This window comes from Amphiprion ocellaris, chromosome 11, assembly GCF_022539595.1.
Source record: "Amphiprion ocellaris isolate individual 3 ecotype Okinawa chromosome 11, ASM2253959v1, whole genome shotgun sequence".
In the NCBI taxonomy this organism is placed as follows: domain Eukaryota; kingdom Metazoa; phylum Chordata; class Actinopteri; family Pomacentridae; genus Amphiprion; species Amphiprion ocellaris.
In genome coordinates, this window is record NC_072776.1 from 7221153 (window position 1) to 7243056 (window position 21904).

Here is a 21904-nt window from a genome sequence, read left to right on the forward strand (position 1 = left end):
ACGTTTTTTGGGCGACATGCTATACTATGACGTTTTTAGAGCGACATGCTATAGTATGACATTTTTAGAGCGACATGCTATAGTATGAAGTTTTTAGAGCGACATGCTATCGCATGACGTTTTTAGAGTGACATGCTATACTATGACGTTTTTAGAGTGACATGCTATAATATGACGTTTTTTGGGTGACATGCTATACTATGACGTTTTTAGAGCAACATGCTATACCATGACGTTTTTTGGGCGACATGCTATACTATGACGTTTTTAGAGCGACATGCTATAGTATGACATTTTTAGAGCGACAAGCTATAGTATGAAGTTTTTAGAGCGACATGCTATCGCATGACGTTTTTAGAGTGACATACTATACTATGACGTTTTTAGAGCGACATGCTATAATATGACGTTTTTTGGGTGACACGCTATACTATGACGTTTTTAGAGCAACATGCTATAGTATGACATTTTGTTGAACGACATGCTATAGTATGATGTTTTTAGAGCGACATGCTAAAATATGATGTTTGTTGGACCAAAGGCTATACTATGACGTTTTTTGGATGACATGCTATACTATGATGTTGTTTGGATGACATGCTATGCTGTGACGTATTTTGGACGACATGCTACACTATGACAATTTTAGAGAGACATGCTATACTGTGACGTTTTTTGAGCCACATGCTATACTATGACGTTTTTAGAGCGACATGCTATACAATGATATTTTTTGAGCGACCTGCTATACTATGACATTTTTTGGACGACATGCTATACTATGACGTTTTTTGAGCCACATGCTATACTATGACGTTTTTTGGGCGTCATGCTATATTACGACATTTCTAGAGCGACATGCTATACAATGACGTTTTTTGAGCAACATGCTATACAATGGTTTTTGAGCGACATGCTATACTATGACGTTTTTTGGACCAAAGGCTATGCTATGACATTTTCTGCGCGACATGCTATACTATGACATTTTGTTGAACGACATGCTATACTATGACGTTTGTTGGACCAAAGGCTATACTATGACGTTGTTTGAGCAATATACTATACTATAATGTTTTTAAAGTGACATGCTATACTATGACGTTTTTAGAGCGACATGCTATACCATGATGTTTTCTGGACGACATACTATGCTATGACGTTTTTTGGACCAAAGGATATACTATGCCATTTTTAGAGCGACATGCTATCCTATGGCATTTTTAGAGCGACATGCTATACTATGACGTTTTTTGGGACAACATACTATGCTATGACGTTTGTTGGACCAAAGGCTGTTCTATGACGATTTTAGAGCGACATGCTATCCTATGACGTTTTTAGAGCGACATGCTATACTATGACGTTTTTAGAGCGACATGCTATACTATGAGGTTTTTAGAGTGACATGCTATACTATGATGTTTTTAGAGCGACATGCTATACTATGAGGTTTTTAGAGCGACATGCTATACTATGACGTTTTTAGAGCGACATGCTATCCTGTGACGTTTTTTGGGTGACATGTTAAACTATGGCGTTTTTTGAACCAAAGGCTATACTATGACATTTTTAGAGCGACATGCTATACTATGACGTTATTAGAGCGACATGCTATACTCTGACGTTTTTTGGGTGACATGTTAAACTATGGCGTTTTTTGAACCAAAGGCTATACTACGACATTTTTAGAGCGACATGTTACACTATGACGTTTTTTGGACGACACGCTATACTATGACGGTTTTTTGGACGACATGCTATGCTGTGACGTTTTTTGGACGACATGCTATGACAGTTTTAGAGAGACATGCTATACTATGATGTTTTTACAGCGACATGCTATACTATGACGTTTTTTGGATGACATGCTATACTATGACATTTTTTGGACGACATGCTATACTATGACGTTTTTTGAGCCACATGCTATACTATGACGTTTTTTGGGCAACATGCTATATTACGACATTTCTAGAGCGACATGCTATACAATGACGTTTTTTGAGCAACATGCTATACTATGAGGTTTTTAGAGCGACATACTATACTATGACGTTTTTTGGACCAAAGGCCATACTATGACGTTTTTAGAGCGACATGCTATACTATGACGTTTTTAGAGCGACATGCTATACTATGACGTTTGTTGAGCCACATGCTATACTATGACGTTTTTTGAGCCACATGCTATACTATGACGTTTTTTGGGCGCCATGTTATATTACGACATTTCTAGAGCGACATGCTATACAATGACGTTTTTTGAGCAACATGCTATACTATGAGGTTTTTAGAGCGACATACTATACTATGACGTTTTTTGGACCAAAGGCCATACTATGACGTTTTAGAGCGACATGCTATACTATGACGTTTGTTGGGCGACACTCTATACTATAGGCTTTTTAAATTGACATATTACTATTACTTTTTTTGTTTTAGTCTTTTTTGTTGTTTTTTAGCAACATATTATAAGAATTTTAACAGTTTTAAAAATTACTATACTTTTACTTGTGCAATGAAATATTATTTTATTATTTATTTTTTAGACGACATATTATATTGTGATGTTTTCTTGAATAACATACTATTTTGACAATATACTGCACTACGACATTTTTTGAATCACATATCATACATGACAATTTTAGGCAACATCCTATCATTTTGCACTTTTTGAACCACATAATAAAAGTTTTTTTTTGCCAAGCTATACTATGAACTACAGGCCATACTATGATATTCTTGAAAAGTATACTATACTTTGACATTTTCTGAACTACATCCTATACTATGGCATTATACACAGAGTGCTTTGGTTACATGTTGATTTTAATCTAGATTTTTTTCTGTTTTGTTTTTTGACAGGATTACCACAGACCTGACCGTGAACACTGTTGACACCCACCTAAGCGAGATGCTGACTAAGATCTCAAGGCTGCTTTGTCGTGGTCTTTCTGGTCCTGCTCCAGAACGCCTTCATCAACTACGTCTTCTTTTGAAGAGGCCCTCAGATGCTGCAATCTCTGACCTTAAGGAGAAACTGCTACTTTCACTCTGTAACGAGATGGCGGTTATTTTAAAGACCCAGCTCCTGGAGACTTTGAGTGAAAGTTTAACACCCATCAAAACGGAACTACAGACAGTTAAATCTGAGCTGTCGGTCAGTATTTCAAACATTAAGTCCGACCCGGCTGCCCTAAAGCATGCTGTGGGTGAAACGGAAACTTCACTCTCCACATCACCGACAACATCGTCACACTCCAAAGCAGAGCACCTGTCTGCTGAACTTTTAAAAGTGGACTATAAATGTGAAGAATGTGAGCAGCAGCAGCCTGTGAGCAACAGAACAGATGTGATCAGAAGGAAGTCATTTTCTTTTTTCTTTTCTTTCTGGTTGACTTGATGCTGTCAGATGCAGATGTTGGAGCTGATTCTGATCTTTCAGGATAAAAAAGCTGCTTTTCCTTCACAGACTTTTCAGGAAATTATTCTCTCAGGTTTTCTCTGCTATTTATATTTTTATTATCTGTGATTATTTCATTATTTCTTTACTGTAAAAATAAAGTTTGAGGCATAAAGACTCATTTAGTTATTTTAATCCTGAAATCTTTGATGTAGCAGAACTAAACTTCCATTTTCCTTCTTGTACTTCTGATACTAGAACTAAACGTATCTTCAACACGGATCATCTGCTTTCAATGAATCAGCAGCAACATCACAACAATAAATGATACAATTTTCAACAAATTAATGAAACTGATGTCATTTATAACGATCAGAGTCTGTTTTAGTGTCAAATTAAAGCTGATTACTGACAACTAGAACATTAACGTTACTGTTTTAATCACATTCAAGTTTCCTTAACGTTACATTAATGTCAGTCAGCCACAGTTTTATGAACTTAATGAACCACATTACAGGAACACAACAAACTTCAGCTGTTTACATGAAACTCAACACATTAGCTTGATACTACGTTAGCTTGATACTACGTTAGCTTTAATCAGACTACGACTGAGCAGCTAGCTCGGTTAGCATCGCTAACATTAAAGCTAATATTTACTATGCTAACTTTCTTCTCTGGTCAACACACACTGAAACAAACTCCACCAACATCTGGAGTGCATGGCACACATTATATCTGACACTAAAGCTGCATATAAAGTGCACTAAAAGCGGCACCGATACGAAAATGAACATTTACTTACCGAACTATCAGAGTCCTTTCAACGTCTGCTGGAAGAATCAGCCGAAGGTAGAAAACTGGTTAACACAAGCCAACGGGCAGGAAAACTGTCTGTGGAAAATGTTCTGGTGCTGCACCGATAAATAAACCAACAGTTATTATATCAGAATTAATCCAAACGAGGAGAGCAGAGTCTCTGCTGCCTCCTCCATAGGACCTGTCAATCATTCCGGACCGGACTGTCAATCAAGTAGTCCCGCCCCCTGGCTTCGCAAAACTTTAACGCTCTATAAAAAAATCAATATTGATTTATTTTAAGATCGGCCACCTAATCTCTCATTTTGACCATGAAAACTAACGAAAAAATGTATATACAGTCTATGCACCGTACTCTGTTTGGCTCCACACTTGCTGATGACCACTTCCGGTCTCAGAAAATGAAAAAACTGACCTTTTTTCGTTTCCGTCTCTTACTGATTTTACTTTCTTGTTATTCTAAATATAAAACGAAAATCAAAGCATTGAAAAAAATCGTATATCCCTTTTTTGATCACGAAAAGGAAAAACGCCTTGTATTTCAATTTAGATTTTTGTTTTTTAAAACGAAAATCAAATAACCACTCCTGTTTTGTTTTTCAATACCCGTTTCAGAACGGAAAATCCAATTACCAGATCCGTACACGGACCGTGTAGGCATAGCTGGACTCAGTGCTTGTCTTCATCTGTTGTATTTGATAGATGCTCAAAAATCATTTCCTGCATCCAGCGCTGAATAAATATGTGACTCGAACTCATTAGAACTTGACATTCTTGCTGTATTCTGACCACGAGTCACCACAAGGGTCATCAATCATCCCTGACGGAAATTTTAAAGATCACTTTTCTACTTTTGAAAAAGTAATTTAGAAGGTATGCAGCAGTCAGGATGTTGTAACATTCTTCTCAAAGCATCCAGACGATGAAAAAACAATCTCATGTTTATTTCTTGTTAAGAATAAAGAGCTGAAATTTAAAGATTTTTGTGTCTGACCAGTCATGGGACTTAATTAGACTTATCCTCATTCGTAAACTGATGATAATAAGTTTGACATTTGCTGAACTTTGCTGCACAGCTTAGCAGAGAGTCGTATCCGTGCAGCACACGTTCACCAAGTGCAGATACAGGAGAAGTCACGGCATGCTGCTCCATCGCCCTGCTTGGCCCGAGATCTGAGAAAACTACTGGACATTTGAAGCAGATTTATTCGGGGAACAAAGCATCAAGGGCCTTCATTATTCAGTACTACAGAGAGGGCATTCATTCAGTTTGTACAATGGCATTCTAAGCCATATGCACCTTTCCTGACAAGGCACAAAGTCAATTGTACAGCAAGCTTGTAGCTTGCTGCCAGGGATTAACAACTCCCACAGGAATACACTTGGAGTATTGACTTGCTTTGAACATCTGCTTTCTGAGACTGCCCTCTGCTGGCCTGAATATAATGTAATTGTAGATCTGAAAACAAAGTAGATATTGGTGGTGCAGCACACATGGGAATAGGTAAGCATGAAAATGATTGAAGTGCTACTATAACAAATTATTGCTTTGTATCGACAGAGCGCATGGAGCACTTGCTAAATCAATAACCACAAGGCTGCAGCACAGAACACAACTGTTGTCTTCAGGTCAAACACTATTTATTTATTACAATAATACAGCTATTATGCGGGAAATGAACTGGATACAATAACTAAGGTGTTAATTATACTGTTAAAGATGTGACCTTAATATAACCTTCATTTCTGTACATTAAATGTGACATTTCTGCTACAGCAGTCATGCCAATATTACTGCTGAAGCACAAAAATGTTCATAACTAATTTATTTAACCATTTAAAACACTGAATCTGCTTCCAATAAATTAACAAACAACATCAAATTTGAGAATCACTTGAAGGGGGTTTATCAAAACTAAAAAATGTTGCTCTTATGTCCCAAATCAGGCAAAATGAGAAAAAAATACACGCAAACAGAAGCTAATTCTTTATATACAGAAACTTACATGGCTTCCTATGCTTCTAAACCAATGATACATGATGCTTTTTACAATGGCCCACAACTTTACGCAACCTATTTCCCCTCATTCTATTCAAAAACTCCACAAACACCCTCCCCCAGCACCGCCCATCTCTCCTGTAGCACAGGATGGGTGTGGACCAACAGTGTCAAATTACACCCAAATAACACACCAGACCTGCTCAGCGAACCTCTTCCCATCTCTCTCTGCATCTTCATTGGTTGAAACCCTACATTCAACCAGCCTGTTCCCTTGCATGGCAAATACTTCTGCCTGGCAGGAAATTATATCACAGCACCAAGATCTGCCACAAGTTTGCTGAAAACAGATGAGGACCAAACATATTTCAGAAATGCTTTGACTCCTAGTTGGACACAGTTTAACCTACATTGCAAAACCCACGAGGATCAGGCTGTAAAAACAGCTTTTGGAACTATGTCTGCTGGAAACGAAGAGACTCGGAGAGACACTGAATGTCAAAGTGGAACTGAATATTTCTCAAACCCTTTGATGAGTGGTGAGTAGAGGCTGGCAGAGAGAGTTCTCGCTGCAGCTGGAGTACATTTACTGCTTTACACGGACAGATTCACCACATCATGTTAATGGATGTTTGTATCATTTTAAAGTATCAAACTGAGAAACATTTGTTCATGTCTACATGTAGATGTTGCATCGGACTGGTCTCCAATTCATGATGCTGCCTATAATGGACGGATCCTCGCTCTGCAAAGGCTCATTGCTCAGGTAAAGTTTGAAGAAATTCTACAGGTTATGTTAAGCCAGGGTCATTATGACATGCAGTTGATGCATTTAGCAAAAGGTTTGCCGTCTGAAAATCATCACATGTGAAAAGACCCATGAGTTATTCACTAAAATACTAATTATTTCAAGGGACTCTGGACTCATATGTCATTTGGCTATTGACATTTTCCTTTCAGAACTCCTAATGCACATTTACAGAACTTGACTCCATATGCATTGTGTTTTGTTCACAGGGTACATGTGTAAATCTGCATACTCTGGACAAGGTCTCACCCCTCCATGGAGCATGCATGCAAGGCCACACGGCTTGCGCCAAGCTTCTGATGGAAAATGGGGCAAATGTCAGTAAGGCCTCATCATCTGGTTATGATTTATTTGTGTGTGTAACTGAATCGAAACAATCTGTAATCAAGACAGCGTGTTTTTGTTTTCTCTTGAAACAACCCAATGAATTATTGCTGGTTCTAACTTACTGATGGGACATTCTAGTAAGAAATTAACCAAACGCACATGCTCGCAGACGCATCCATGCATGCACGATGATTCATTTACAAACAAAAAACATCACATATAAAGTGCGACTTGTCTGCTTGCAGATCTACAGGAAATGTGTCAATATATAATATATTACAGGTTCATTTAATGTAGTTTCCACTTTGGTGACACCAGTTGACATGCCTACTATGAAAACACATTTCCTTTTTGGCTTATTTGTGTATTACTGTACCTTTGAATTGAATGAGAATTTAGATCAGGGGTGTTAAACATGCGGCCCGCAGGCCAAAACCCGGCCTGCCATTAACTACAAATTGTAAATTTGTAAAACTCTAAATTTAAAATCATTTCTAGATCAGGATCATAAAGTAAAATACTAGATTGCTCATAGTTCTTTTGTTGTTTTGTGTCTGGTTTTTGTAATATTTTGTCTTGTTTTAGTTGTTTTTGTCTTGTTTTTTGTCTGACGTCGTTTTGTTCCTCGTTTTTGCTGTTTTGTGTTTCCTTTTTGTCTCAGTTGTGTTTTTGTCTTATTTTTATCATTTCGTGTTTTGCTTTGTTCATTGTTTTTTGTCTCGTTTTTGTCTTTTGTCTTTTTTTGTCTCACTTGTGTTGTTTCTCCTTTTTTTTGTTGCAGTGTCTTCGTTTTGTAATATTTTGTCTTGTTTTTGTTGTTTTCTGTCTTTTTTTGTCGTTTCGATCACAAAGTAAAATATTATATTGTTCAGTTCCAGATACCTGAGACAATATGTTTTGTGTCTTTGCAGACAATCTGTGATCTGGAAGTTGTAATGTGTAAATGATAAACTGAACTGAGGCATAATATTTTTGAAATTGAACTTATTTTTCTTAAGAAATTTCAGGTTGTTCATGATGTTTTGCAAAAAAAATAATTCCTTCTACATGAACATTTTCAGAATTGTACTTTTTTGCACTAAAACAAAGAGAAAAATTTGGAGTTGTTATTTATAGGTTATTATGCTCTGCTGTGTTATGATTCAAATTGGGCTGAATGTGGTCCCTGAACTAAAATGAGTCCGACACCCCTGATTTAGATGAACTGCCTCAAAAATATACTTACTCATTTCAGGTAAACAGTTCAACAGCAGATGGACAAACTCCCTTGACAGAAGCGTGTGCTCAGGGCCACGTGACTTGCGTGTCGCTGCTTCTTCAGCATGGAGCAGCTTCTCTGGGGACCAGTCAGTCCAGTTCTCCAATCCACAGGGCTGCAGCCAAAGGTTAGAAAGTCACATTTCACAGCATATTTATAGACAATCTATGCTAACTGAGCTTAGCCTGTCATTAAAAAAAAATGCAAAAGTGCCAAAAGAAAAACCCTGAAAACATATAAACATAGTCTGTTTTTGTAGCTTACAAAAGTAGAACAGTAGCATTTTCTTCCCCGGGATGTCAAGCAGATTTCATGATGGATCCTTTCAAGAACATCACCTCTTATTATGATGATTCTGCCAACTCTCTCCAGGTCACCCAGAGTGCATCGAGCATCTTGTTCAGTACGGTGCAGATGTGGATCAGCATATTGACAAAGTAGGCTCTCCTCTCCAGGTTGCCTGCAACAATCAGCATTTAAGTACCGTAAAGAAACTGCTGCAGCTCGGTAAGAAAACCTCTAAATTGGATTTTTATCGCTCATATAAATTTATTGGTCTTTAGGTTATAGTAGGAACAGTGGCAACCAATGTTCCCTCTAATTTTTCATGAGTCTGAGCAAACACACAAACTCCCTGAGCGTCCCTTGGACCACTGTGAGCAACATCAGACATGTGCACTGTGGTCACACCAGCATCACATCCATTCAAGTTACATGGTTTATTAAAAGAATCAAATTACAGCATTTACATTTCTGTTAAAACACTTTGTCAACAGGAGCCAGTTGAAGGCTGCAGTGATTTTAGTGACACTACAATGTATAAGAGTGAAGTTATTGAATATTTGTCTCTCTTTACTGTTGCAGTGGTTTTGCAAATTGCAGACAGACCCTGTTCACTCCATAGACAACAATGTTATTCCTGTAGCTTGAAAGACAGCTACTTTTGATAAAACTGGGCTTGTAGCACAGTGTCTGCCTTGCAACAATGGGAAAGAGGCACCGTTTATGTTTTGACAACCTATATCTAATGAGTTATTGATGCTGGAAGTCTGAATCTGTGAATATCTTTCCAACTTTACTGAACTTGGGGCCACTACCACCTAAGGAGTGATATATTTAATTTTGAAAAAAGCATTTAGCCATACTTAAAGCTTTAAGTGCTTTATTAACACGGAACTAAAAATTTTGTATTGTTTAATTATCACAGGTTCTGTCTGAAAAGAGGTGGCATCATTTTAAACAGTGAAATCAAACGAGCAAAATGTAATGACCAACCAGTGAGCAACACTGGATTCTGCAAAAACAGAAACAACTTTTTTAAAAATCTAAATCTTAACACAGTTAATGTATTAACTTATTTTTGTGTGTATGCATGTATTTATTGATTTATTTAGTACTGTTAATATATCAGAGTTATGAGTGAATTTTTCTTAAGATAGGCAAAGGCCATTTATTGATCACATATAGGCTATTAAATGTTTATTAAAAACTAAAAAGCATTTAAAAAAAAAACAACTTAGGCATTTATTGAGTCACTAAAATACAGTAGAGTACAGACCACATCAGCATGATTATAAGCATCCTCTGGTAAATTAACAACCAGATACTGATGTCTCTCACCATATGGACTTCAGGAGATGACTGGGGGATGATAAACTGTGACCTACTGGTTGGGTTCTCTCTGTTCTCATGTTTCTTACATGTTTGTCCCCTGACAGCCAGGTCCTAATGTTTTTGAGCAACACACCATACTATGAAGTTTTTACAATGATGGTTCTACTATGGAACCAGTTTGACATGTTCAGGTGTTCTTTGTGTGAAAACTCAGAGATTTCAGGGATCAGAAGGTGGTTTTCAACTTTCTTTGTTAACTTTCTGCTTCAACTTTAAATTAAATTTACTTCACTAACCCAGCCCTCTGGACTTCCAGGAAGCTGTGTTCCTATTGGCTGTCCAGGTGGCTGATTGGTGTTATCAGGAACACCTGAGCAGCTCAGTGTCTTCCTGCTTCATTTAGCTGCAGACAAACATTTCCTCTGCTTCTGTTCACCACTTAACCGGGTTTGGCTCTGTTGCTTTAGCTTGTTCTTTAGACGTTGGCTTGCAGCTTCCAGCAGTAAAATAGACTTTAATGTGTTTCTTGGTGTGTTTTAGGGCTTTGTATTGGATAGTTGTCTTGGTAAATGAGGTTCTTTAGCCACAGTTAGCACATAGTGCTAGTGTGTGCAGTGATTAGTGGATTTGGTATAGCTGAGTTGTGTCTTTAGAGGTTTTTGGTCAGACACATTCTGTATTCTTGTTTGAGAACCAACGTTGGTTGTCCAGAAGGTAAGAGTTCCTGTCCTGATTCTCTGTTCTCAGAGGTTCTCTGGTAGGCTGCAGGAGACTTTAGCATTTGGATTGTGCTAGTTTGGTTTTTGTATGGTTTCATTTAGACAACTATCTTGAGGCCCCTCCATGTGGTTTAGTGAGGTTTTCTGGAACAGTTCTACAAAGCAACCTGCAGCAGAAGAGACTTTGAGAGTTTTTAGGAAGTTCTGGAGACCAGACTTTAGAGCAGCACAAACATTTGTCAGCAGTTTGAGCAGGAGAAGGTGAGCTTCAGAGTAGAAATGAGATGGAAACCTTCTTGACCCGTGTGGTGAGGTCCTGTACCAAGAGTTTGAGCAGGTTGTGAAGAGTCTGTAGTTCTTTGGTCTGAAAACACAAGAAGAGTAGACTCATTAAAGGAGAAAACGGGAGATATTGTTGGTTCTTCTGTCACTCTGCAGTTTCCTTATACTGAATATCAAGTTTATATTTTAAATGATTTCCCATGTGAGCCCAAGAAGACTTCAATAAACTCCCTCCATCCCCTGAACACAACATATTTTATTACCATGTTAAATCTTTTTTTTTTTTTGTTTAATGTTTTTGAGTTTTAATTATAGTTTTAGCATAGTTTTTTTTCTCTTTGCTTGTTTAGTTTGGTCATCTCTGTAAAAGGTGCTAAACAAATAAAGTTGAATTGATAAACTGAATAATTGACTAACTCATAATTGTGACAACAGAAGTATTTTCATTGTGATTTAAGGGTTTATTTCATTTTTAAGGTTGGGGTTAAACTCTTGACCGAAAAAGAAGATTAAAGAAATAAACTACATAACAAAAAGCAATTAAATCAATGGGAAAAAATGTAATACAATAAAACTTTTAAAAAGGTTTATTATTTAAAAAGTATTTTTTGAGTGTTTAACAAAAATATTTTATCTGTAATTTTGAATATTTGTATTTGAAAAATTCTGTTTAATTTCATAGTTACATGTATTGTATCTTGTTTAATTATCTAATTCAATATTTTGTCTGTTTAATAGAATTTAATTGTATTTAATGTTTAACTGTATTAAACAGATAAAATATTGAATTAGATAATTAAACAAGATACAATACATGTAATTATGAAATAAAACAAAATTGAATTTTTTTTTCTTTCCCAATATTTAATTTTTCAATTAAATCTTTAAGGTATTTCTTTTTAAATGTTTTACCACCTTTTAATGTTTAATTTTCTTTTTAAATGCTTCATTGTATTTTCTGTTTAATTACTATTTGAAGTTTTATTGTCTTTAAGATGTAATTTTCTAATTAAACATTTAATTTGTAATTAAATGTTTTGTCTCTTTAAAGGTTTAATAATGTAATGAAATGTTTTGTGTTCTTTTAAATGTTTAATGTTCTTCTTGTTTAATTGTATTCTTTGAATGTTTAATTATCGGAAATATTTTACCTGTAATTTTGAATATTTGTATTTGAAATATTCTGTTTAATTTCATAGTTACGTGTATTGTATCATGTTGAATTATCTCATTCAATATTTTGTCTGTTTAATATAATTTAATTGTATTTAATGTTTAACTCTATTAAACAGACAAAATATTGAATGAGATAATTCAACATGATACAATACACGTAACTATGAAATTAAACAGAATATTTCAAATACAAATATTCAAAATTACAGGTAAAATATTTCCGATAATTAAACATTCAAAGAATACAATTAAACAAGAAGAACATTAAACATTTAAAAGAACACAAAACATTTCATTACATTATTAAACCTTTAAAGAGACAGAACAGCATCTGTATAGCTCAACGTGTTAAGCAGGCGACCCATGTACAGAGACTGGTTCCTGACACAGCGGTCCGGGTTCGATTCCCGCTCGCGGCTCTTTGTTGCATGTCCTCACCCAACTCTTCTCCCCTGTTTCCTGTCTCTCTCTCACTGTGCCTCTGAAAATAAAGTCAAAAAACACCTTTAAAAAAAAGACAAAACATTTAATTAAAGAATTAAATGTTTCATTAGAAAATTACATCTTAAAGACAATGAAACTTCAAATAGGAATTAAACAGAAAATACAATGAAGCACTTAAAAAGAAAATTAAACATTAAAAGGTGGTAAAACATTTAAAAAGAAAAACCTTAAAGATTTAATCGAAAAATTAAATATTGGGAAAGAAAAAAAAATTTCAAACAAGCCGATAAAACATTTGAAAAAACAATTAAACATTAAAAAGACAAAACATTTCAAAATCAAATCAGACATTAGAAGAGAATAAAAGGTGAGAAAAAAGCAAAACTAAACATTTAAGAAGAATCAAACTAAAGACAAAACATTTGAAAAGACACCAGTTAGAATTTAGAAGATCAAATTAAACAGAAGAGACAATAAAACGATCAAAAAGAGCAAAAACAGATAAAGTCTTAAAGCGTTTTCTAGTCTGAAATGAAAACATCAAGTTGTTTCTTCAAACATTTCCTCTTTCTATTTTCTTGGTTTGATTGTGGACAGATTTACTAAGGACTCATTTCAGAAAACTGCTTTCCAGATAAAGTCTACTAGTAGTTGAAGGCATTTATCAAACTAATGTTACCTTCTGATCTCCACAAACTTTACTGTTCAGTGAAGAGAATCAAAGTTTGTTGAGGATTTCTAAAAAACCCACAGGTGAAGGTCTGAGAAGAACTCAGATGGATGGTCTAAATGTGAAATCAAGACTCATGGTCACAAGTTTTAAGGCTTCTGTTAACCATAAAGTTCAAACTAACAGAGAAGTACTAAGAAACTTTTAAAACTTCAGTCCTCAGACTGTCTAAAGGTTCAAACTGAGAACTACTCAGGAACTTAGAAGATATCAGTCCTCGGACTGTCTGAAAGTTCAATCTAACAGAGAAGTACTGTGGGACTTAGAAAATTTCAGCCCTCAGACTGTCTGAAAGCTCAGGTCCTGAGGACTCGAGAGGTCTGGAGGCTTTCGAAAGTCTTGGAACTGAGGGTTCAACCCTCCAGCACAAACGCTGAAGTCCAACCTCCTGAGAAAAACGGTCGAGTCGAGACTCGAGTAAAAAAAAAATAAATCTATGATAAATGATGATAAATGCACAAAAAAAGAAGATTTGGTATCTGAGTGAGTAACTCAGGGGATAAGCAGAGAGACTACCAAATGGAAGGTTGCAGGTTCAAGACCCACCACTGGCTTTTTGTTTGTTTTTGTCAGGATTTTGATAAAAATTTGAGAAGGGTCTGGTCTTGAACCAGCGACCTGCAACTCCACAGGCAAACAGCATACTTGTTGTTTCCGTTTTCACGCCGTCTAAATCAACAGAATGCACTGAAACTTTGCCCCCACTAGCTTAGCCTCGCCGTAGCAGGCAGCTCAAAGGGGCGTGTCCTATCTACTCATTCATATCTATGAGAACAACGATGGCTGCACATAAGGACGCCTGACGTTGATTAGCTGCGTAAATACCATTATATACAGTCTATGGTAAATACGTATGTGAATCGCATCATTGGCTGCAGCAGCCAGTCACCGGTCACTCACTGACTCACACTGAAAAATAGCACAGAATGAATTGTTACATGTTTATTTTATTTACAATTTAGGTTGGATTTTTTTTTTTTGTGCGCAGCGCAGATTTTCTGTGCGCGGAGACCGTGTCAGCAGTGCGCAATTGCGCACGCGCGCAGCTTAGATGGAACAGTGGTGGCAACTTAGATCAAGTTTTGTGAATCGTGTGGAATACATCACTAAATCACTTTAAAAGTCAGAACATCCTTGTTGTTTCAGTGCTATAAGGATAAAGGTATTTCCTGAAAGAACAGTAGGGATTCCACAATTTACATTACAAAAGTTCTGCATGTAAAAGTGCAATTAACTAAAAAGACTCAAAGCATGATAAGCAGCATGCTTTCAACATTTTACATATTAAAGACTGTTTACAGCTCTCGGGGAGAATGTCTGCATATGTAAAAAAGTTGTAAAAAGCCTTTTATGATTGCAGAGGGAGCTGAGTAAAAGTAGATAAACTGCCTCAGGAGATGGAACTCGAATTAGCAGTGAATCTGAAACTGGGTTTGTGGGGTTAAACAGAAGTGAGCTTATCAGACCTGTGTAGCCTGCTGTTCATTTCTGTTTGAGGTTAGCAGCTTGGGGCTACGTTAGCAATGAATAGCTAACCAGGAGCATAACACAAAATTACACTGTGGGAAATTCTAATGGCTGGATTTTGTTCAGCTTTGATTTCTTTTTACTGTCCATTATGAGACCACCAGTGTTATAGGAATGCAAAGGTACAACTAGGGTTGCCGCCTTTCAGAAATGAAAATAAAGGACGCCCACCACGGCTCCTCGGGGCCACAGTTCAGTAAAGTTGGAAAGATATTCACAGATTCAGACTTCCAGCACCAATAACTCATTAGATATATGTTGTGAAAACATAAATGATGCCTTTTTTCCATCATTATAAGGTACACAATGTGCTACAAGCCCAGTTTCATCAACAGTAACCGTCTCTCAAGTTGCAGGAATAACATTGGTGTCAACAGGAGCCAGTTGAAGGCTGCAGTGATTTTGGAGACACTACAGAGTACAAGATTGAAGTTATTGAATATTTGTGTCTCTCTTCGCTGTTGCAGTGGTTTTGCAGACAGTGCCTGTGCATTTGTCACACAGCCGGCTGCACATAGACATCAATGTTATTTGTGCAGCTTGAAAGGTAGCTACTGTTGATCAAACTGGGCTTGTAGCACACTGTCCACTTTACAAAGATGGTAAAGAGGCATCGTTTATGTTTTGACAACCTATATCTATTGATGTCAGAAGTCTGAATCTGTGAATATCTTTCCAACTTTACTGAACTCAGGGCCACTACCACCTAAGGAGTGATATATTTAATTTTGAAAAAAGCATTTAGCCATACTTAAAGCTTTAAGTGCTTTATTAACACGAAACTAAGAGTTTGTATTGTTTTATGATCACAGGTTCTGCCTGAACAGAAGCGACCTCATTTTAAACAGTGAAACCATACTAATGAAATAAAATGAGCAACCAGTGTGAAATACTGGATTCTGCAAAAACATAAACAACTGAATGCAGAATACTGGACAAAGAAATTCTCTACAGACATTTTTTTCATCTAAATGTAAATCTTATCTTAACACGGTTAATGTATTAACTTATTTATGTGTGTATGCATGTATTTATTGTTTTATTTAGCCCTGGTAACATATCAGAGTTCTGAGTGAGTTTTTCTTTAGATAGGCAAAGGCCATTTATTGATTACACATAGGCTATTACATAAATGTTTATTAAAAACTAAAAAGCATTAAAAAATACTAAACAACTTAAGCATTTATTGAGTCACTAAAATACTGTAGAGTACAGACCACATCAGCATGATTATAAGCATCCTCTGGTAAATTAACAACCAGATACTGATGTCTCTCACCATATGGACTTCAGGAGATGACTGGGGGATGATAAACTGTGACCTACTGGTTGGGTTCTCTCTGTTCTCATGTTTCTTACATGTTGGTCTCCTGATGCTGCTTTACTTCAGCTAATCCATGAGCAATACAGAACACAGTTTGCCTTTTACCCACTGCCAGGGGTTTCTCTCTTCCCATTCACGTCTGTACATTTGCAAACGTTTTTGCTTCTGTGGACGTGGTAGAGTTTCGGGTGTAGACATTTTTAAACGCGGGAGCAGCGTGATCTGCTGGACCTCACATCGGGTCCTCGCTACGTGGGTCCTACGAAGTTTAAATTGGCTGCCCTTAATATTTTCTGTGTTTTATTTTGCTCCTTATGCAGTTTTGATGAGTGTGTGACAGACGTGTACGGGACATTTATGAAAATACGGAACAATTTGCATCCCGTATTGATTCAAGACGGGACGCAACAGTTAATTGTCAAATAAAGGACGATTCCGTATTTTAAGGGACGGGTGGCAACCCTAGGTACAACACTGTGCAACAGTTTGAGGCAATAAAATAAAGATGTCTTCTCTAATAATCAATTTACTTACATATAGTGTGCAGTAAACAGAATCAAATCAATACCAGATGGGACCAGTTTGAACAGAAAACAACACAAGCGCTCCTAGGTAAATTTTCACAAAGTTTTTCAAGGTACCTTGCAAGTAGGTTATTTCAGGCATCTTGTGGAGAACGTGTGCTTCCTGTATCTTCGTATAATCAGACCTGGGGGAGGCAAAGCATCTGCAGCAAGGCTCTTTGTGCTTTTGTAACTGAAGATATTGCAGTTCTTTGTGACTCTGGCTGCATATTTGAGGTGTTCATGCTGTGGAATGAATTTGGGACCAATCAAGCAGTTTTCTAAAGGCATCGCATGATTGGATGGATACCAATCTGTCCGTATTTTTCGGCATTGAAGGGTGGCTACTAATTCTGGTCATGTCCACAGCTCCAGCTGCAAAAACGTAGCTGCAAACCTGCAATTAAACTACACCGTATGCAGAATTTGAATACAAAAAAAAACAAAAAAAAACCAACTTTTTAACGCTAATACAGACAGAAATGTCATTTTCAATGCAAGAGTTTTACTGGTAATGAGATATCTATATACTGCAGTATGCTACTTTTACATTTGCGTCTGAGAACTACTTGGGCATGTTATATTTAACCAATTATATCAGGCATATGCAAAATATGTGTTCACTTTGCTATGTACTGAAGTAAAAACTGCAATATTTTAGCAAGTATCTCAAAACTGTACTTGGGTCAATATATAACTGAGGAACTTTTAAAATCCATGGGATATATCTTGCATAGATTTTTATTAAAAGCAAAAAAACGAATGTTTTTTATCTTCATTATGATCATGTATTTACAAACTCCATCATTATACATTAAGAAAACAATCACTTATTAATAAAAATGACTGGATATCAGGGGCGGATCTAGAGAATAATTAATAGGGTGGCAAAGGGGTGCCAGATACATTTCAGGGGGTGGCATATATATATATGTATGTACTCTGCCAAGGAGGCGGCGCCTTGGCAGAGCCATGCGATGATTGGCATTGGTTTGTCTGTTAGCAACATTACTCAAAAATTGAATGACGGATGAAACCAACCAGCAGGCGTTATCAAATTGATGCAAATACTGCTGAAATAAGTATGTTAAATAAGTAAATATCATTTGTATTTGTCAGCCAATCATAAACATGAGTTGTTCTTATTAGCTGTCAATCACAATATGTGATTTGATATGTCTAGCAGAAAGGGGAAAAGATTTAAACTAAAATAAAGTCAACCTTATACACTTTGAAGAAACCAAATGCTAGATATGTTAAAAATGTTTCTTAAATTTAGCAACAAATTAGATTAAGACTAGACAATGTCTCTCATGCACTTTTTGGGGAAATCTGCATTTGTGTGATCTATGCTTATGTTCAGCTTGCCACAATGATTATCAATTCATCTAGAACAGAGTCAGAGTCCACATAATTTTATTTATTGTCTTAGATTTGTGGTTTTATTTTTTGATGCTCTTTTTTTGAGACATTTCTTACAATAATTCTATAATTCCAATATTTGGATATTCTTAAGAATTAAGGATCTACTTATCATCTTAAAATTAAAAGACTAACTACATCAGATAATAATTTGTCCAAAAACGTAATTATTGCGACAGTTGTACCTCTTACTCAGATATACTATACTAAAGCAATATTCATAGCAGCTGGACCAGAGAGAGTCTCTGATTTACCTTTCTCTGTCTGAGCTCTGCATGCCTTCATTTCTTTCTCTCTCTCTGAACTCTTCCTCCTCCATCTCCTCTCTGGGATGCTCTTCCTCCTCTCTTCTTTTAGGCTGGGAAAAGCTGCTGGTGGTTCCCTTCTTCTTCATTCTTTACTGTCTCCTACAAGAATCACACTGACTGAACTATCTTTTATCCTTTGATAATTTTCATTATTAACTATGACACAATCTGATCTGTACAATTTAAACCTTTAAAGAGATACTTAACATGTAAACGTTTTTTCAGTTGTAAACTAAATGATATGACTGTACTACGATGAAACACATCAGTGTTGGTGTTATTTTGACCTTGACACCAACATTATAAAAAAAAAACTGCCTTAAACAAGCAGGATGTAGTTTTCAAACAGTGCATGAAAACCTGCTGTGACTGGGGGTTTGGTTACACTTTAATGTCATGCAAAGTCTTAGTGAATGTGTGATTTCTTTTGACTTGCAGTCTGTTGTCAGAACCACAGGTTGTAATTATCAAAAAAAAAACAAACAAACAAAAAAAAAAACAAAGAAAAACTTCCACAGACGACCCCCCACCATCCTTCTGTGGCTGTTCTCTAACATTAGCTAGCTAGACAAGTAAAAACTAGCAAGGCCCAGGCTCACTGGAAACCGTGGCTCGTCTCGCAAGCAAACACTTTATGTGAATTTAGACACTATTAGCGTTTAATACATTGTGAACAGTTATATTAGCATGTAGTCTAACCCAGTCTAACTAGTGTCTTACTGTCACACCGAAGTCCAGCTGTCATCCACATGAGTGAGGTCTAAGAGCAGCCCCCTCAGGGGGATCGTGTCGCCTCGTATCCGTAGCAGCATAGACTGTACAGTACGTGACGTCTACATGGTGCATTCGAAAGCACTCGGACATCGGAGTTTCACTCGTTATTTGATCTTCCTGGACTTTCGCTCTTTACGGCCGGCCACAACCTTTCACATACATAATTGTGAATTAGATCGTTCAGAACTGGGGTGGCAGCCGGGGTGGCAAGACATCTTCTAGGGGTTGCAGTTGCCACCCTATGCCACCCCAGTAGATCCGCCCCTGCTGGATATCACTAAAATGTCAACTAAATAACCGTCCCAATTCAATAACAATCACCTTCTAATTAGCTAAATAATAATAAAATGAGTTTATTCAGAAATAGTTCTGATTGTGGTATTTTCCTAAGGTTGAGTTAATCATGACAGATATTTCTTTTTCGGCAATATATCAAATTTTATACAGAAAATAACATACCGTATCTGTGTCCGAGAAATCACTTTCAGCTAAGTTACCCGCTACAAAAATACCTCTCAAGGAAGTGTGTTGATTCCAGATCACATGACCTGCTCCACATGATGTCATTTCCTCCTGAAGAAAAGAATGGAAGACTCCAAGGCTTTCTGAGTGATTTAATATAAAGTAGTGTGTGAGTCAAGTGTGGACAGTGTTACTACAGTATCTTTATAAATAACTTTCAATTTCAATTTCACTCAATTGTGTATATAATATTTTAGAAGAATCTTTCTGTAAAAATGCCATGTGGTGTTTGGTTATAGGTGGCCATGTTGATTTTCGGCCTGAAAACAGCAAAAATGTCAACTGTGTTACAAAAAGGCCCGCGATTATATATTGACCCACTCAGTTTTCAATGCTAGAGTAGATTTACTTTGTTATTCTTCACTCATTTCTCATGGGATCTTCTGCTGTAAAATGCATGGAGTGTTTTAACTAAAGTATCTGCTGTCGTGGAAAAGGTTCAACTGAATTCTCCTCCTTGCATTGTAAGGACATCATACCTAGTTACTCCCTCCCTCAGGTGCTTGTGTGAGCAGGACTGCATCTGGTGACTCGCTGCTGCACATTGCTGCTCGTCTGTCCAGCCCTGAGTTGGTGTCTGTCCTGCTTGACCATGGGGCAGATCGCTTCAGCATGAATTCAGAGGGCAAACGGCCACTGGACCTGGCAACTCCCAGCAGCCCGGCGGAGAGACTGCTGAGACAAGCAGGAGGTATTCAAAGCAAACTAACCAAGTAGCCTCACTGTGGGGGTTTCCAAAGCTTTTCATATCAGGCTGGTGCCGTAGGCAGAAGCTAGTAATCGAAACATCTCTCTGTAATGGCTCCTGCTTCTCCCCTGAGTGTCCCCAGGAGTGTCTCCTCTAATGCAGCTGTGCCGGCTATACATCAGGAAAATTACGGGCAAACAGAGGCTGGGTGGGATTTGTGACCTTCACCTCCCCACAGCGCTGATACAGTATCTCCTCTACCAATCAGACCTGAGGGGAGATCTAATGCACTGAAAGTCCTCAACCTTCCAACCTCAGATTCTTCAGAGACTCTCAACATTTGGTCAGTAGGGGGCAGGCTTGTATAACGTTGCAGAGAGACGATGACTTTGTGATTCATGGTTGGGGAAATAATTAACTGTAATCCCCCTTTCTGACAGATCTCAGAACAAACATCAATCTGGATGTTTATAAGGAGACTTAAAAGTCCTGGAGCGAGATTCCAACATTAATAACAATAAAGAACAAGACATATTTTAAGTGAGAATAAAAGCTGCAGATTACATGGCAAAGTTTATACATTGAAACTACTTTAGAAACTATTTTTAATATTGCACGTGCGCCTTCATTAATATTGCCTTTTTGATATTTTTGTATTGAAAGAGTTTGTAAATGTTGCTGCAGAGTGTACTGTTGTTTACACAAAAGGATTTTTTGTAATGTGTCATGCAAATGAACCACAATCTCTTTGATTATTTTGAATAAAATATGTATGTCTCAGGTGCTTGCATCAAGCTGGATGGGAGAATGTCAGATAGTTTAGGTATTTTTTGGTCATCATATATTCAGGTGATGTTTTCCAATCATTTCTAGCATGCATTTAAGCTTCCAATACACAAAAACCAGGATTTGAGCTGCTAATTTAACCTTTTTTTCTTTCTTTTCCATGATGTTCTTATTCAGTTTGTGTTGTTTTTGATTGTAAAGCAATAATGAGGCACTATTAAATGCTGATATAGAAATATTCCTATCCAGTCCAGCTGTACACAAAAAGTCTCATGTATGGCTTTGTAGCACATGTAATGTATTTTTTTCTATTTGGAAATCTTTTTTGTTTTTCACACTGCAAAAGCAAAGAATTCAGTGTAATAGGTTTGAAACTGCAGACGAGACATGTCGAGATAGTAAGCA

At 36.9% G+C, this 21904-nt stretch overlaps 1 protein-coding gene and 1 long non-coding RNA gene across 4 annotated transcripts; one reads left to right on the forward strand and one right to left on the reverse strand.

The window, feature by feature from the left end:
- Positions 1–6457: 6457 nt before the first annotated feature.
- LOC111585544 (ankyrin repeat and SOCS box protein 9-like) lies at positions 6458–21747 on the forward strand. Of its 2 annotated transcripts, none has more exons than XM_023295091.3 (7): positions 6458–6766; positions 6914–6993; positions 7245–7352; positions 8597–8747; positions 8993–9127; positions 20525–20716; positions 20847–21747. In XM_023295091.3, the coding sequence occupies exons 1-7, from the start codon at positions 6685–6687 to the stop codon at positions 21005–21007; spliced, it is 909 nt and encodes a 302-aa protein (XP_023150859.2). In that variant the 5' UTR covers positions 6458–6684; the 3' UTR covers positions 21008–21747. The 2 variants fall into 2 exon arrangements, with proteins under 2 accessions (XP_023150859.2, XP_023150860.2); XM_023295092.3 differs by having other exon boundaries at positions 20856–21747.
- Positions 9011–20530, reverse strand: LOC129350035 (uncharacterized). Of its 2 annotated transcripts, XR_008603238.1 has the most exons (4): positions 19450–20530; positions 18676–18828; positions 17078–17145; positions 12704–12892 (listed from the first exon to the last, which is right to left on the reverse strand). It is a non-coding gene; the product is annotated as an uncharacterized LOC129350035 (long non-coding RNA). The 2 variants fall into 2 exon arrangements; XR_008603239.1 differs by lacking the exons at positions 12704–12892; positions 17078–17145 and adding an exon at positions 9011–11317.
- Positions 21748–21904: the final 157 nt, after the last annotated feature.